Source organism: Ctenopharyngodon idella, chromosome 13 (genome assembly GCF_019924925.1).
Source record: "Ctenopharyngodon idella isolate HZGC_01 chromosome 13, HZGC01, whole genome shotgun sequence".
In the NCBI taxonomy this organism is placed as follows: Eukaryota; Metazoa; Chordata; class Actinopteri; order Cypriniformes; family Xenocyprididae; genus Ctenopharyngodon; species Ctenopharyngodon idella.
In genome coordinates, this window is record NC_067232.1 from 22,802,908 (window position 1) to 22,821,449 (window position 18,542).

At 37.1% G+C, this 18,542-nt stretch overlaps 1 protein-coding gene across 2 annotated transcripts in view; it reads left to right on the top strand.

The window, feature by feature from the left end:
- The window catches only part of stox1 (storkhead box 1), a 26,932-nt gene continuing 8,390 nt past the window's right edge, over positions 1 to 18,542 (top strand). For both annotated transcript variants that reach the window (XM_051917178.1, XM_051917179.1), the window contains exons 1-3: positions 1 to 472; positions 15,927 to 16,079; positions 16,190 to 18,473. In XM_051917178.1, the coding sequence (XP_051773138.1) occupies positions 160 to 472; positions 15,927 to 16,079; positions 16,190 to 18,473 (2,750 nt within the window). In that variant the 5' untranslated portion in view covers positions 1 to 159. The remainder of the gene's footprint in view (positions 473 to 15,926; positions 16,080 to 16,189; positions 18,474 to 18,542) is intronic.

The window sequence follows — 18,542 nt, forward strand, 5'->3', positions numbered from 1 at the left end:
AGCTCGTAGACACCGAAGTACACATGCCGAATCGAGACATACGGGGCGGCGTCCTGCTCTCCAGAAATGTGACACATTCAAACTGAGTTGTTGGATTAAGTAAACCGAATTATGATGTCTCATTCTCAGAACTAGATTGAGATTCATGTGAAGGCAGAAATGTCTGTACAACACCGCTCGGTCCAACTGTCAGCCGCGTCGCTCGCTGTTGTTCTCTGCCGGGACGAGGACATCAAATTCAGCGCGAGCAACACTAACGGACAGGACGTATTTGCGGATTTTAAGTCGCAAAATTTGCGAAGCTTCTGGAATAAAAGACTCGTGAAAGCGGTGGCGGAAGTTTCCTTCCAGGGATGGCTGGAGAACTACGTGCTGCTTGTGCAGGGCAATGCCAATAACTTGGAGGTGTTGAGGGAAGCGTGGATGCGCAGGGCGCTGAGGTCACCCAAAGGATACACTATCAAAGCAGTGGGTAGGTGATCCGCATTTGGCTGTTTGCAGGAGTGTTATAAGATGTGGAATCGCGGTCATTCATTCATAAATGATCCTTTTGATCGCCCCAAAGCTTTGTCTGCTGCTCACGGTCACTGCAGATATAACTGAACGTGATCAGAACGAAATGGCACTACAGAAGTGAGTCCCACGAGAGCGAAATCTGAGGAAGGCTTTGGATTTAGTTTTCTTAGCGCTTTGTTGATGAGTGACATGGTGAATTTTGAAAAGACCACCTTTGGCCATGTTGGTTAAGCAGACATGCATGGCTAACACTTTGTTTGACCATTAATACTATACTGAAAGTTATGATGAATGACTCATTCTTGTGTCTGGATCTATTAAGTTATTTCATTCACAAAATAAATAAATAAAAATACACCTCTTTTATGTAACATTTTTAATTAAAAATGTCATCAAAAATCTTAAAAGAATTTATGAATCAATCAAAATATAAAAAATCTGTTATAAATAGTTTGATATAATCTGTCATTATTATTTCTAAAATAGCGAAGCTTTGTTTTTTAAAAAAAAAAAAAAATAAATAAAAATGACTATTTGAAACATAAAGGAAGCCAAGAAAACCGTAAAATGGAGATAGTGGACCACTTTAGACCCTCATGACTGTGTCAAGGTCATTACTTTATTGTTTTTTTTTTAAAGAAAATTACATATTTTGTGAAAAGACGTTTTCTTCAAGTCAAATGGAGTAACCCTAACACTATGCTTGAATCAAAAAAAAAAGTTTTATCTTGAATCATATGTTTGAAAACTTTTTTGAAGATAATGATTAAGTTGCGTTTACTCGTATGCATTTAAATGTGAAGAAATATATTAGTACTTTTTATGTGATGGTTACACCATTCGACATTTTTACAGTCAAAGTCTTTGTAGAAAGTGATAGAAATGTTTTCAGAAATATATGAAACCAACATTAATACAAAGACAGTATTTCTAAGAACTTGGCACTTGGTGTGTTTTAGCTAGATTTTTAAATGATTTCTCCTTTTTATCATCTCAAAGATTCTTCCTGACATTGACAGATTTCATTAGAAAATCAAAATATAACCTTAATTTGTGGTTGTGGATATTTCCCAGCAGATCTCTATAGGGATCCTCCTGCTCTATAGGGGATCCACACATACTCCACTGTCCTCATGAATGCCTCTTCCTCCAGTGTCTCTAAAGGTCCCCAGATTGTTTTTCCCCAGCTATAATAGAAAACCACATAATTTCCGTTCGCTGTAGAAGGTAGCCTCTTAACCTAACCTGACCAACAATTCCCCAAGAGACCTCAAAATGCTTTAGGCGTAACTATGTGCGTGCAACATAAGTGCATTATTTCCAGATGACAGGAAATATGATTTCTGGGGAGCTGTGAGTCTCTTCTGACTCAATTTTCACTGCTTAGTTTCAGCTGAAGCAGTTAACTTTCAAGAAAAAGGTGCATCGTGATTTGGTGTGGGTACATGCCCAGTGTTGGTTATTATTGTGTTTTGATAGGGAATATAATTGTTTTCGTTGGTCACATGTTGAGGTGGCAGACCTTTTGTGAAAGTGTGGATTTCTGTTGCCTCAGGTGTTGCTGCTTCTGGGGGGCGTCTGGTTTGCCCACTACAAACATGAATCAGATTGTAAGGACCGCCATTTGCTCCTGCTGTCACAAGCGATGAAGGTGCATGTTAACACACCGAGTATAGTGTGTAACCGGGTCTTTTTTGAGCTAGGACCACACGATAATGGGAATGGGAATATAGGGAGCTAAAACTCACTGCTTTTTCCCTTGTTTCATTTTCTCTCGGAAATTGGAAGCACACTGTCATACGCATACAAATTGTTGAGACCTCAGGTCAGGTTGTCCGTTGTGGTGAAATAAGCCCAGCCCCAGTGTCTTTGTAATTTATTGCCCATTCATCAGAGCCAATAGTGCTGAGTTATGTCCTGTCCAGTGGTTGTCCACCATCCGGGTTTATAGCTTGACCACTGGAGCCGATGTCCCTTGTTTCATTCTCAGAGCGGTACCATGGAGTTTTTTTTATTGTTGTCTGGAGACGGTGCTAGGACATTGTGTTGGCAATGAAATGTCAGCTTGTGGATAAGATTTAAGTATGGTTTGATAAAAGTATTGAAATTATATAACTATAAATAAGATTAAAATTGAAAGATCATTGGCAAATAACATCTCCAAGAGCTTTTTTAAACATTACTTTAAAAGCCCTGATATACTCACGCCGAAGTTCGAAAAACCTTTTGTAGCAAACATCCAGATGCCTACTATGCTGGGAACGGCGTTTAGATGAATATGTTAATATATGTCACGCTTTTCACTAAATAACAAAATAAACACAACATAAATGACAGCAGTGAAAGGGATAGTTCACCCAACAATGAAAATTATCCCATGATTTAGTCACCCTCAAGCCATCCTAGGTGTATATGTTATATATCTTCTTTCAGACGAACATAATTATATTAGTTTTATAATATATATATATTAGAATTATATTAAAGTCCCCTGGTAGTCAATTATTTTATCCCTTAAAACTCATCTTTGATCACCAAAATGACATTTTAAAAAAAATTCAAGTGTTACAAATTTCTTCATGCCTTAAAATAGCTTGAATGTAACTCTACAACCTTGCCTCATTTACATATACACGGATCAATGAATATGCAAATAAGCCCCGCCTCCACTCGCTCACGCCAGCTCGGAGAGTCTAGTGTTGCTATAGTGACGAGCAATTTGTTGTTTGTGTTGTGGATATTTAAGAAAAAAGCTTGATTTGCTTCATATATTCAGTTTATTTTCTGACGCTCAAATTGTGTTTTAAATTATGAATTGGTAAAACACCTTTGCAAAACGGTCTGAATCCACTTGCATTTCTTTGGACTGCTCTCTCACTAAATCACCTGAAGCGATTTCTCAGTAAAACAGACAGTATCGTGAGAACAAGCAGCTGTTTTTCTCTGTGAACATGCGCTAAATGGATGTTTGACAATTTCGTTGCTTTTTGGAGTTAAGATTAAAAAAAACATTCAGATGAAATCTTGCAGGCACCTGTGCCTTCTCCGTACATTAAATAAATGCACATCCTTGAATGAGTGCGGTTTTACAGCGTATTTACTTGAACTTATCAGGTAGGCTAATATATCTATGGTTTGATCCATTCCAGAGGTGGACAAAATCAGAATTTATAATGGACTGAATAGCTCTTCCAGAACTTGGCGTGCGAGGCCACACTGACTGACATATGCACATGAATCACGGTCACACGCACATGCCCAGAGCAATATTGTTTTAGCGATGTTTTATAGTATTAAAATATTTATATATATATATATATATATATATATATTTTTTTTTTTATATATATATATATATATATATATATATATATATATATATATATATAGCATATATAAAATATAAATAAGGACAAAAACATGAACTTTATTGGCTTTACTTCAAGTCAGCTGTCACTTTACTTTGGCGCGAGCCCCTATGCGCTCGCACACTTGGCACAGCCCTTGCGACAGTTCTGTCATTAATTAATATGAATTAATATAGATAGCCTTTTGCTTGACTACGTTATCAAACAGCTAATAATGTGTTTCTAATGTTACACACACCGTTCCTGTTCTTTATCTCAGAGTCAGACAGCTGCCTTCTAACAATCAGTATCGCTTTGAACAACTCAGAACATCAGTGGAGAAAGGCTTATAATTCATCATAACATCGTAATAGACTCGCTATATTGATAAATTTACACAATTTTTCATAACAACAGAAAATTTACTGGGATAACCTGGCTTCTCTCGAGACTTTCCTGCTTCAGAGCAGTCACAGTTAATGATATGCTAAAGCCTGCCGGCACATTGTTGTGATTGGTTACAAGGTAGTTTGTGACGTCACAAACACCCACGATTTCAAACTGCGGGTTTTAGACTGTCTTTGGTTTACTGCAGTTTCAAACATAAAATACTCAGCAGTGGTGCTGACTAATGAATTATGAATGGTTTGTCTTAAAGCATATTAAAAACACCACATAGGCATATAAACAACATTGGATGCATCCATCCATCATAAAAGTAATCCATACTGCTCCAGGTGGTTAATAAAGGCCTTCTGAAGCGAAGCGAAAAATATCCATATTTAAAACTTGATAAACTATAATAACTAGCTTCTGGTAAACGACTGTATGCATCGAGTTACGGAGAAAGAGTGACCTGTGAATATGGAAATTTTTCTTTAAAAAAAACATCGCTTCACTTCAGAAGGCCTTTATTAACCTTCTGGAGCCGTATGGATTACTTTTATGATGGATGGATGCACTTTTTTGGGCTTCAAAATCCCACTCCCCCTTCACTACTATAATAAAGCTTGGAAGTATAAATTGGAAGTATAAAATATAAATATAACTCCGACTGTGTTCATCTGAAAGAAGATAGTCATATACACCTAGGATGACTTGAGGGTGAGTAAATCATGGGGTAATTGTCATTTTTGGGTGAACTATCTCTTTAAGAAAGCATCTGATCATAGCGATGTGGATATGTTTGCACCAGCTCTGCAATTTGACACTCCGGTCAAGTCACTTCACATTCATTTATAGTACTTTATACAACAATAGATTGCTTTTAAAGCAAGCAGCTTTACAGTAACAAACATGAAAAAACAAAACAAAAAAAAAACAGACAAAATGAATCAAAGAAGAGACCCAGAGCACACCTATACCTATTAAATAATCACCACGAACCTGTGGTAGTTTGAAGGTGTTTATACCAGCCAGAAGGTTTGCTTTGGCAAGCTGTTTTGGTCTCAGAAACTCCAAACAAACTTTGTTTTGCCCTAATTTTGTTCAAAATGACATTGCACCAGTTCGTTCTTCAATCTCACATTAAGTATATAGAGCCTTATATATTACACACATTCAGTGCTTTAAATACTTTCAGTATTTTTCTAGGCCTGTGTTTGGTCAGCAGGAAAGGGTTAGTGGCTGTGATTACCCTTCAGCAGATGGGATGATGAATGAGCCTGCCTCGCTCTCTGTCCTCTTGATTATCAGTATACATTAAGTGAAAAGATGGATTGTTCACTGGGGCCTGCACTGCTTTTTTTTTTTTTTTTGGCCTCTTGCTCATAATACTCATTGACCTTTTCAGCTCAAATTATGAGCACATGTGCCATCTTTTGTATGTTCCCTGAATCCCAATAAATGCATTGATATTGATTTTAGACCACTATTTTCGTGACTTATTAGTTAAGAAGTATGAAAAATCTGTCGTTATTTACTCACCTTCATGTCATTCCAAACCTACGTGCTCTTATTATTTAAGTGGAACACAAAATATTCACCTCCACCAAACTTTCATCTAGCCTGCATCTGTCCCCACATCCAAAAATGCCATGTTGTCATAATTTTAGCCAAAACGTCAATAGAACGTAACACGCTTTTTTGAATTCTGGACGCTGACATGGGTTAGACGCGAATATGGTTAATTTGTTTTGTCACACAAAGCTATTGTATGACTTTAAATGGCTTGGAATATAGTGAACAGATTGTTTTTATTTTATTTTTAGTGTTTATGTCCTTTTTGACAGCCTCTCGTTACTATGAACTGATGTTATATGACGAGGGATGGCATGTTTCATAGAAATAATAACATTTGGGACTCAGCAAATGGGTGAGAAAAAGAAAATATTGACACAATTGTCTTTTTTGGTGAACTACCCCTTTAGGTGTAGAAGAAGCATAAATCAAGTGAACTGGCAGGTTTCTAAAAATGAAAAGCTGAACAGTTAGTAATGCAGTGCAGAAACTGGACTTCACTGGATGTGCTCAGATGCTTCTGTCTTCGGCCTGTGTATCATTTATCAGTAAAGCTGTATAAAATTGGAGGCATAGGAACAATGTGCATTGAACTATAGATATTTAGGATGATGACTGTAAAAAGCATTGGCAGAAACAAGAAATTCAAGGCTGCCTCACCCTTTTCTGCCCGTCTGTTGAAATCTGAGGTGCTTACAATGGCTGAAGTCTGAAGTCTCTGCATTATTGAGGAGCTTTGGATCATGCCATCATTCCTCAGCAGGGTATAACATCTACGCTAAGTTGTAATGAGGTGTTCAGTAGGGTTGAACACAAATAATCACTGATATGTTCAATAACATATGTCATCTGGTTTAGCTTAATTTTTTTTAAGCATGTTTGTTAGTACACATTTATGCTATCTTTAAACCTAACTGTGAACATATACATGTTCTCTGGAGAGACTACCAAAGCAAACTGATTTGTTGGATTTTTATGCAGTGTAGACCACATCTCTCAGATCTCAGCTCATTAGCCGTGACATGGCGTTGTGCTGGACTCTTTTATCCCGAGGTCAACACCCTGTGGTTCTCATGCATTGAAAGTTGCCCTCTTGGTTAACAAGGCACCAGAGGTCATTGCTCCCCAGTGCTTTCCTCAAAGATGTCATTGCTGACCACAACACTTCCAGGTGTGCACCGTAAACAGAGGAGGCACAGTTCAGCCAACATGTGTTTGTAAAAGAACAAAAGCTTTCTTATTCCCATGAAAGCGTATCTTTCTTTCACTTGAGGAAAAACCTAATAAAAGCAAGAAAGAAATTTGCTTACACATAAAAAACTATTGTAAGACTTTCTGTTTTTGAGTAAATAGAATAATTAGTGTGGGTTGTTACTAGTTACACAGTAAACTATAATTTTGAAAATAAAATAAGTTTTTTATGGAGCGCCGCACACGACATGCAAGAAAAAAAAGAAAGTTGTGCACACGATTTACTATTTCGTTCCCTCAATCTTCTAAATTGTGCGCACGATTTAAGATTTTGTTCCCTCGATTTGCTAAATCGCATGATTTATAAAGGGAACAAATTAGTAAATCATGCGCATGATTTAGCCTACTATTTTTTCCCTGGATGTCATGTGTGGGTCTCAATACTTTTTAAATTAAATTAAATTAAATTAAAAATGACAAGTCATCACAAGCAGAGAAGACAGGACAAACATGTGGGTTGCTATTCATTTATTTCAATGTTTAAGTAAATAAAATAATATGTTATAATTTTGGACCTTTGAAATTAATTGGCATGGAGGATCTTCTGAAGCAGAGATTCCAGAATAAACATGTTGGTTAATATTTATTAAAAATGTTTTAAAGTAAATAAAATAATCCATGTGCTTTATAGATCCACAGAAAACTATTGTCATTTTTTACTATATTTAATTAAAGTTTCATCACAGGCAGAGATTCCATATAAACATGTCAGGAATGTTTATTTATGTGAAAGCTTTTTTGTTTATTTAAGTAAATTAACTTATCCATGTGGTCAGAATAAAAGGGAGACATATACATGCCCAGTTTTGGGAGATAAAGGTGGAGCTGGATCTGGTTTCTAAGAAAGCAACCAATGGAATGTTTTCCAAGATAACCAAACACCCTTCCATGAGCAGCCATGTGTATTTCTTCCAGACTTCTGCTTTTTTCACCCATTGAAATCATGTATCCTTTATCCATCAGTGTAGTTAAACAACCCTGACAAGACGCTGTTTTCCTTTTCCTTCATAGAGCTCTTCTCTGTCCCTCTGTCTGCTGACACTAATTTAACATTTGAAAAATGCTTCTTTTCCTGTGACTTCAATTATATCCACATCCAAAAATTCATGTGTCCATCTAAATGCTGTCCAAACACAGCACATAAGACTTCTCATTTTCAGATTGGGAACTCTGGAACTGTTTTTTTGAACACATGTGAGTGTGTGTTGGCATGTATATGTGCTTGTCTGTGGGTTTTTTTCTGTGTGCATGAGTGATCCGGAGATATTTCGTCATGTCTCCTTGCATGTAGCTGAAATGGATTTCCCTTTATCTGTCCTGATTTGAAGGCATCTCCCTATATATATATATATATATATATATATTTCAGAATCTGACCTTTGTTTTATAGTATGTTAGATATTGCTTGCAGCATCCTTTTTCCATTACACAGGAAGTCAATCCTTGATGAAATCTAAGCTGGATGACATATTTAAGTATAGTTCACAGCCAGGTGGAGATCTAGGCCAGTACAAACAAATGAAAAGATTATGCCGTTCTCCTACTGTTAAGCATTGCAGCTAATGTGTTTGCAATTAGTGGACAGTACTTTCCTCATATGAGAAATGGTGTACTGTCGAGTAGACCTGACCTGACTAACCCATTTCCATGCTCCTACTTAACTGAAATCAAGATATTGTAAGCTTTTGGCATGAAAGCTATTTGCAGCTAAGATTAAGCTTCACTATATGAAGCGCCTTCAAATCTAAGGTTAACAAACCTAAAATCTGATGTAGCTCAGCCTTGGTCAGAGGAAATGATTCTCATCTGGTGGAAATTACAAGCATGGAACTTGATTAGTGGTGTAAGAATGTTGTAAACTGTGGCTACTTTAACTTTTAGTAGTAAAACTAGTATGAAACATTTCAAGCAAATCATGAATCTGTATCCTGGACATTCCTTGAGGGATGAGGAAAAGGTTATAATAGACAGACCATCAGGATAACCTTTTGGCTGTAGTTTTAGCTTTTAATTTTACTTTATAATGCATATAATTATGCATGACTATACATGATTATGTATTTCAGTGACTGAATCACAGATTTCATTGAGAGAATATCATTATCGTTCAAAAGTATGCGGTCGGTTTTTGAAAAAATAAATCTCTTTTGCTTGCCTAAGCTGCATTTATTTGATCAAGAATACACTAAAAACAGTAATATTGTGAAATATTATTACAATATTAATTATATAATAATTAATTTTCTATTTTAATATATTTAATTTATTCCTGTGATGGTGAAGCTGATGAATATTCTGATGAATAGAATTTAAGAACAGAACTTATATGAAATAGAAATCTTTTGTAACATTATACATATCTTTACGTCACTTAATGCATCCTTGCTGAATTAAAGTATTTAATTTCTTAAAAAAAAACTGACCCCAAAACTTTTGAATGGTAGTGTAGACATTGTTAACACATTGCTTTTCATGATATATGGTATTTGTTACTCCAACTCTATAGACCAAAAGGCCTAAGAACATTTACTTTTCCTGTGGCAGGTAACATGGCCTATTTGCATCAGCTTCAAAAGGGTCCCTAGTCTTTTGCCTTGAAACCTGAGATACGTTGCCAATTGATAATGACCTCCTTTCGTGAGACCTGATACAATATGCTATGTACAAAACATTACTCTCTCTAATACAGGAAAGCGAGCTGTTGTGGCTTTTTGTGACTCTTCGCAAAGTCAAAATATTGGTTTAGTCTGGAACCTTTTTTGACCAAAGAGCCAATTTTTCATTTTTGGTTAATGCATTTTTCCAGAGCCACAGCAAAAAAAAAAGAAAAATTTCCAGTTTTACAAGTTATTTCCAATAACATTTTAATAATAGTAAATTTATTGTGTCCATAAACAACTAAAAACAAACAAATATGCAACAAACAATAAATAAGCTGCAATATGGAATAAATTGTGCAGAGATTTCACTGCGAGGTTGAGTTACCACCTGAGTCGCATAAATCCTCTTCTGTTTACGTGAATACTCACCAAGACGGCATTTTGACATTTTCTGTGGCTTGTCCGTGTTCTGCTCAGAGCGCGCGCACAGAAAGCATCCTGTCAGTAGCAGAATCAGTTCTCTTTCGCAGCTTATTGCGCTTTTAATATTTCATTTTATTATAAATCACATCCTGCTCTTTACTATCTCAGTTATCCATGTTTCGTTATTAGTAACTTCAAACAGTATCCTCCACTGAAAGCTGCGCGGATTATCATAAATAGGCCTATGACACATTTATAGGACATAAAAGGTCTCTGCGGCAAAAGCGAAAGTACCCGGTGAAACGTTTCTTGGCACAGCAGAGCACCAGTCACTTTTTTTATATATATAGCCTACTTTTACATTTTCACTGCTGTTCTAAAAATAGTTTTCACCATTACCACAAACAAGTTACGCAGCTGCTTGAATCTGAGTGCAGGAGCTGTAGGATTGCTGTCGTGACACTCCTGAATAGCATTGAATGCGCACTTTCCAGTACAACTTGAAATATATAATTATTTTAAACTTTTCTTTTCATTCACTTCGGTAGGTACAACAAAGGAATTGTAATTGGTTGCATTTTCTGCAGAAAGCTGAACTCTATTGATGCATCTAATTTTTTATCAATCATTTGTTGGTAAAGACGAGTGCAAGACCTTGTGAGCCGCGTGATTTTTGCCAAAGAACCAGGTGTGGTTTGCGAGCCATAGGCTCCTGACTGTTGGTTTAGTCACTCGTTTTTGCTCTACTTCATGAGTTTGTCAGTGTTAATAATGGCTGTATAATGATAGAAAGTACTACCCACAAATTGCATACTATTTGTTCAAAATGACAACATAAACATAGAGACATATTTCATCAGCAGTGTTATCAGCGTGAGGCAGTTTCTTCTGTTAATCAATACACAAGTCCACAGAGTATCATGAAGCATGTCAACATTGTAAAGTGGCTCTTTTAATCAGTCTAACGAACCAGAGAATGAGTTCATCTATCATGCCTCTGTGGGAGGATCAGTAGAAGAGCTTCATTTTTTTCCTTGTAACATTTGACATGGTTAACATTTAAACCAGGTGGTTCATTTCAAAACCACACCAGACACATGCTTGATAGTTAACACGCCTCTCACAGAATGTTTGTTAGTGGTTAAAAGGGATAAATGTTTAGGGTTTCTTTGGATTTATTGGCCTGACATGGCAGGCAAAATGTTGTAAAGCCTTCATAGCAGAAGGTGTGACCAAGAACCCTTCAGCCACTAATGACAGCACAAAAACATTTTAATTAGTCCACCAACAACATGTAAAGCTGAGAAAACAAAGACTGAAATGAATGTGTGCATGCATGAGAACACAAATACTGTACTGAATAGTGAACCGAAGCTAGCCCAAAAACAACACATGATTCTGCTTGCTTCATTCTTTTTCGTGTTAATAGAGCATCCTTAGGGGCAGTGACTGGTGTCTGGTATTGTCTGAAGTCATGAATAATTACTGTGATTAATGCTTCAGTTCCAGCAGAAGAACTCAAGGGGAACTGAACCATCTCCACAGGAGCTTTATGTGACTGAGACATAGATCTATCACCTTGTTTTTGCATGTCTTTGACTTCTGCATGAAAATGTTATCATGCATGCATAATTTTTTGGCTTTAAAGTACTGAAGTGATGTTATGATAGAGGGCATTATGTTTTGTGTTTTTAAATTTTAAAGGTATCTAAGAGGTTGGGGCTTGGTCTTTTAAAGTACCTTATAACTTTTAGGTTGCTGTTGGTTGGGCATGTCTGGTGATCGGAAAGACAACTTTGGTGGGGGGATGTGCAAGTTTCCCTTTGCAAAGTTGTTTTTCAAAGTCAAAGTCACCACCAAGAGATTATTTTTTATTTAAATAGGACATATCTTTAATCATACATCAAACTTATTTTCTTTCTCAGCTAAAGCCTTTTAGTGCATGCTGATTTTTATGATTATACACAAGTTTGTCATTCTCTCTCCCTGATTTTCTTGAACCATGAACTTGAATGTCTTTAAAAAGTGGCATTTTATGAGATAGTTGACCCCTTGACCTTCTGAGGTCATTCAGACATTTTTTTTTACTATGCAAAGGGCACTTCATGTTCAAATAATTGGGCTTTCAAAGCTGCGATATTAGTGTTTCCACCTGTATAATGCAGAACTTTCTTTAGTGTTGAGATGGCTTTGTAAAAGGCATATTTGTATTGTAAACCTACAAAAATAGTATTTAGTTTAATTTTTCTTGATTTTGAAATCTTCAGTATACTACATTCAGTATTTGTTAAAAACATATTTAAGACAATTGGGCATTTTAATATGCGACTAGGCCTGTCACAATCATGAATTTGAATTTTTGGTAACACTTTATGTCCTTGTTACACGTTACATGTATTTACTATAGTAATAACCACAATTAGGCATAATTGCATGCAACTAACCCTAAACTAAACCCTAATCCTATTCTAATCCTAAAGTAAGTACATGTAGTTATTTAATATTATTAATATAATAGTTATATAATATTACTCAGTACTTATTAGATTAATTACACAGTAATAGGGACACATTAAAATAAAGTGTAACCGAATTTTTTACTTTTTCAAGGGAAAACTAATTAAATTACAGTAATTATTAACTTAGTAATGCATTACACCCACCACTGAATAGAAATTATAATAAAATATGCCCATTTGATTTACTTAAATGCTGTGAAGATATAATATAATATAATTAATATAATATAATATAATGCAGTCCAATTAAACCCACAAGCCTTCATTTATAACCTTTATAAACTTCCTTTATAACAGTGTGGTTCTTTATTTTTTACTCTCTGCCAGATTATGACTCTTCTATTCTCCGTACCACACCGGACAAAGAGACAGTATCGAGCATTTGATGCCATTTCTTTAAGCTCTTAATTTTCCCTTATTTGGATGGAAAAATATGATTGTAATTTAAATGTCACAATTATCACAGTTTTCTCAAATAGTTTATTGATGATTAATCCATAATCATGACAGCCCTATGTGTGACACCTAGAAAAGCATGTGATTTCAGCCACCCATGAAGCACAGAATTCCTCAGAGGCAGGAAGTTGCCTATAGGGAGTTAAACAACATGTGTGGCATTATCAAGTTACCTTTAATTCACTTTCTCTTTCCCGCCTTCTTTCGAAGGATCACAGTCCACTGTGTGTTTTTGTTGTTCCAGCCACTAAGTGGTTCAGAGAGTATAATGTAGGTAATGGTTACAGCTGTGGTAAGGAATAACCCTTACCACATTCAAATCTTGTATTTATTAGTACAAGCTCATTCATCACTGAAGAGCACCTTATATGTGGTGTATATGTGTGGTGCCTGAATCAACAGAGCACTTGCACGTTAATTACCTCTGTGGATTCCTTCTGTGAAGTTGATGCCCACTGCTGACCAGGATGATTTTAATCAGAAATTCAAACAATAATTAAGCTGTTTTGGTTAATCTATCTGCCCCTTGACAAAGCCTTGGTTGAAAAAATTCAAAAACATAAATATTGGTATTTCTGTGGTTCTCTTAAAATAGCCACTAAAAGATCCTTTATAAACTCAATCCTAACAAATTGACCTATTTGACTATTAATATTTGAACCTGATAATCAAAACCATTTATGCGTGTGGTGATATGATATAGATTACATTTAGATTTACCCACTATATTAAATAATAATTGAATATTATTACATAATAAAGGATGAAGTTATGTATGTATTTTGTGGGTCTTGTTCACAGATTGTCTTCAGGTTGTAGATCACATGACTAAAAATTTTCATTTCTAAAAAATATTTAAAAATGTTTTTTTTTTTTTAATTATTTTCCATATTTTATTTCTAATTTATGATGGCCTTTATTTACTATTACAGTTTATTTTTGTGTGGTCACACAAGTGACCTTGTTTGACATTTCAGTATCATGAAAGATGCCTGCTATTACTTGTGATGAATGGCAAGTGCTGTAGGGTAATGCGATAAAGACAAAGTGAGTATTTGAGTAGCCAGGACATGCACAAGACATTCACATGTGATTTTCAAATCTTGTTTACTCAAATTAATTTATGCTCCAAAGTCAACCACTGTTTGTTTTTTATATTCATTTGTAATTTGCAATCAAAGAGACTTGTCCCACTCCCTTTCTACTTCTTCCTTGCCAGAATTTGCAGTGCGACATGGCTGCCATGGTATCTGTTGAGGTATTCCTGTGACAAAAGTCTTAATGTTGTCAGAGCAGCTTCATGATACAATGAGCCCAGGGTATTTCCCTGGAGAGGGGAATTAAGGGTACATGTGTCCTTCGTAAAAACCACATGCCCTTCGTCAGCTCAATTGGAGCTGGAACTCAATTGTTGTGCAAAACATTTCCCACTTTCTCTCTGAAAAGACTATTTGAAGCACACTTACTCCTAAAAAGATTTTTATTGTTCAATAGTTTCTGTTGTTAAACCTTCTAAACAATTATATACATCCCAAAGACAACCTAAGGATGTGCTGTTCCCTACACCACCTTCCTGAAAATAAAGGAAGACAAGGATGGATTTATCAAGTGCATGCATCAGGGTTTCCTCTCATTCCTCTCAGACTACATGTGGCCAGAGACCTTAGATGAGATGTTTCCTGTTTAAGACCTTAGACGGGATGTTTTTCTCACGGAAAACAGTGTCAAAAGTGGAAAGCGATGAGCAAAGGCATGTTTCAGCTTACTGTGAGCACTCATCTTACTCTCTGAGTGCTCTCACAACAAAGAAGAATGGATTAGTTGCTAAGTGAGAGAGTCAGAAATTTAATGGGAACTAGCAGATGAATGAAGCTAAAACCGCAATTTCAGGAATAGGAGTGGCTTCTTGTAAAACATGATTTTCATTTACTTTTGTGTATATAAAACCTAGTAATATAGTAAAAATTATATTTTATATTTTTTCAAAACTTGAGGTAACTGAGTGTTTTCTCACCTTTTATTCTTATAACATTATATATATTATTACAAAATATGCTGTTGTATTTATCTGAATCAACCAATAATGTTTCCAGGTTGGTGTGAGTTTGAGAGTTTGTCTTACCTGGTCTGGGTTAATTAATCAACAACAGAATGGAAAGTCGGTTTTGGCAAGTGTTCAATTAATCTAGCCATCCCTAGTTAATAATCAAGACTTTGGGTTTCTCAGTAATCACAGATAACTGAAGAAACCACTTGCTTTTGATCAGTACAGCTCAAAATGCATTAGATGTGGAAAATGCATTATAGGGCTTGACATTAATACTTGCCCGCTTGTGGAAATATTGTGGAACAACAAGCAATCTACGCTTTAGGACAAGTAAATGTTTCAAGTAAATGAAAAGCTTAATGCCTGTGGTATTCACTTTCACAGAGCTACAAAGCAATTCAGAGATAAAAAATGACTTGGGGAAAAAAAAAACAGTCTTTAGAAGAAAAGAGATTCATTAGAGATTCAGCTGTACATATTTTCTCATGTGTGTTGGTTGAAATACTCCACTTCTAATTAAGCTGTTTAATGAAAATCATTCAATCACACTCCTGATTGAACTTTAGTCCTCTTTGGATTTTAGGGTTTGTTGTTTTCCATCACTGTCATGACTTTAAGGGCCATTTTTTATGTCTTTCTTCATAAGCAGACTTCAGACTGCCTCGTGTGCTTTTAAATTAACAGTTTCTATCAGAGTCTCTTAATTTTATATCCATTAAAGAACATTTTATATTTTAAAATACATGTTTTAAATTATAGTGACTCCAACTAACCATGTTATATATATATATTTTTTTTTTTTCTATAGGTGATCTGTCCCCTGTGCAGATGTCACCAATCTCCCAGTCTCAGTTTATTCCACTGTCTGAAATATTGTGCTCTGTCATATCAGACATGAATTCCGCCCATGTGGTTGTAAACCAGGAAGCACTGATCAATCACATGATGAAAGCACACCCAGGTAACACAATATTACGTCATGTTTCACTTATCTGTACACTACCTTGTTATATTTTTATTTTTATTCATTTTCATTATGGCTATATTTACACCAACAAAAATTTGTTTCAGGAATGACCATTCCCACTCAAGACATCTTGTACAATGCTTTGGGAACGCTTATTAAGGAGAGGAAGATCTATCACACTGGCGAGGGCTACTTTGTAGTCACCCCTCAAACATACTTCATCACAAACAACATGGTGAAAGAGAGGAATTGGTGGAGTTCTGGCGACATTGACCTGCCGTCACCACCTCCCATCACGTACCTGGTGAGCAACGAGAGCTGCATGGACACCTCTAGTGAGGTGCCTGTCCTGGCCCACTGTAAGTCCTGCAGCTGCTTCACCCCACCGTCTATTGTACCTCCATCTGTCCAAGACCATCAATCCATCAGTATCAGTGAGTGCACTGGGAAAAGCCTCAAGTGGCCCAAAGAACACAAACCCTCCGTTCAGCACCAGTCCACGTCTACTGCAGCAGACTACCAGGCCAGTGAGATTAGCAAATCCACCAACACAAGCCGCAAGGACAAGGAGAAAGCTGGCCGCAAATTTGGGCTTAACCTCTTCCGACGAAACACAGGGAAGAAGGACAACAAACCAAAGAAAGAGTATGCCACATTCTCTGGGCAATTCCCACCGGAGGAATGGCCTGTCAGGGATGAGGATGACTTAAACAACCTCCCCAGGGATCTAGAACATGCCATCATCAAACGGATCAACCCAGAGCTGACTGTGGACAATCTAGTAAAGCACACGGTTCTTATGAAGAAGCTTGAGGAGAAAGCTGAGAGAGGCACGGAGAAAGCTGTGGACAAGGGCATTTCCACCGAAGCTCTTCTAGCTAAGCAGAGGCACCATACCTCAAAGGCCATGGGGAAGAAATTAGCCCCTAGAGCTACTCGTAGCAAGAGAAGAGGACCTTCATCCAAAGAGAAACAAAGGGCAAAGGATAAGACTTTCCAATGTGCTAAAGATTTAGAGGAAGATGATCAGATTATGCCTCACCTCAGAGCAGAATTTGCTTTGGATGAACCTGACAATAATGTAGAGAGTACCATTCTGAATCCAAAATGTGTCTACAAGAAACGGATAGACAACCCATTTTTAGGATTGCCAGGAAGAGATGTGGAAACAAACATCCACCATAAAGAACAAAGGAGGAGAGAAGCCAAGATTCCTTCCGCCGGACGACGGGAAAGACCAGGTCACAGGTCAAAATCCTGGGATCCTCACCGGGCCAAAGCAATGGCTGACAGTGTAGAGAAATCTCACACATTGAAGGATGCACCTTGCAAACAGGTCCATGAAAGAGCACCAACTGTGGACTCCACTCTGGATGTTCAACCAGTTCAAGAGCTTTGTGGAGATTACAGCTCAGCCTACCCTGAGAGCAGCACATTGAGGATAGAGGACAAAATTAAGCTGAGAGAGAATAAAGTCCGAAGCAGAGAGTTCAAAAATGACAGATTAAAAGAAATGAAACATCAGGATGGACACTTGAGACATGTTCCTGACCAAAATAACATTGTAGATAATCCTTCACATTGTGATACAACAGAAGTACCCCTCTCGTGGCCTAAACCTACTATTCAACGTAGACTTTCCCTACATCTGCTTAACAGTAAAGAAGAGTCTCATCACCGTCCTGATCTGCTGTCCTCGCACCAGCAAGTTGGCAACGTAACTAGCCATCAGCTGCCGGATGGTCAAACCTTGGACAGAAACACAAGCCAGACTGAGAGTGAGGTGTATACAGATGATGAACATCACATCTATCAGAAAGCAGTGGAGGACGAGGATGGTTGTAGCTCCGTCTGCCTGAACGAGGACTGTGAGCTATCACAAACGAGTGTAGCTCGTTACCATGAGTCTGTCTGTGCAGATGGTGGCTGGGATGGCCATTTCATTGAGGAACATGCTCATCACAAACCCACCAGAACCACACACAGGCCGCATGAATACAGGTGGCAGTCCTCTGATCACCAGATCCTTCAGAAAGGTGCTAGCCCCAGACAAGAGGTCCAGTGTCTGAGGAAAAGACTACATGACTCCAGTTTGGCAGATGATGAACATACCGAAGCCCTGGAAAGCAGCATTTTTGACTACTGTCAGACAAGCGAAGTGGAGTCTGATTCTGAGACCATACATAAATCTGCAGATGAAGTTGATGCTGGCAAATCTAACAACTGGATCAGTCACCAAGAATTGAAAGACTGCCATCAGAGCACAACAGAGACATCTGAGCATACTGGGAACATCAGTGCAAACCTTAATGACCCTACAGGGGCCTGTGCAGGAGAAACCACAGAGAGTCAGAGTTACACAGCAGATAGTGGGATTGACTCTCCAAGGTTAGTCTAAGGTCATTAATCTGAGATATATGTTTGATCCATAAATGTGACCCTGGACCACAAAACCCA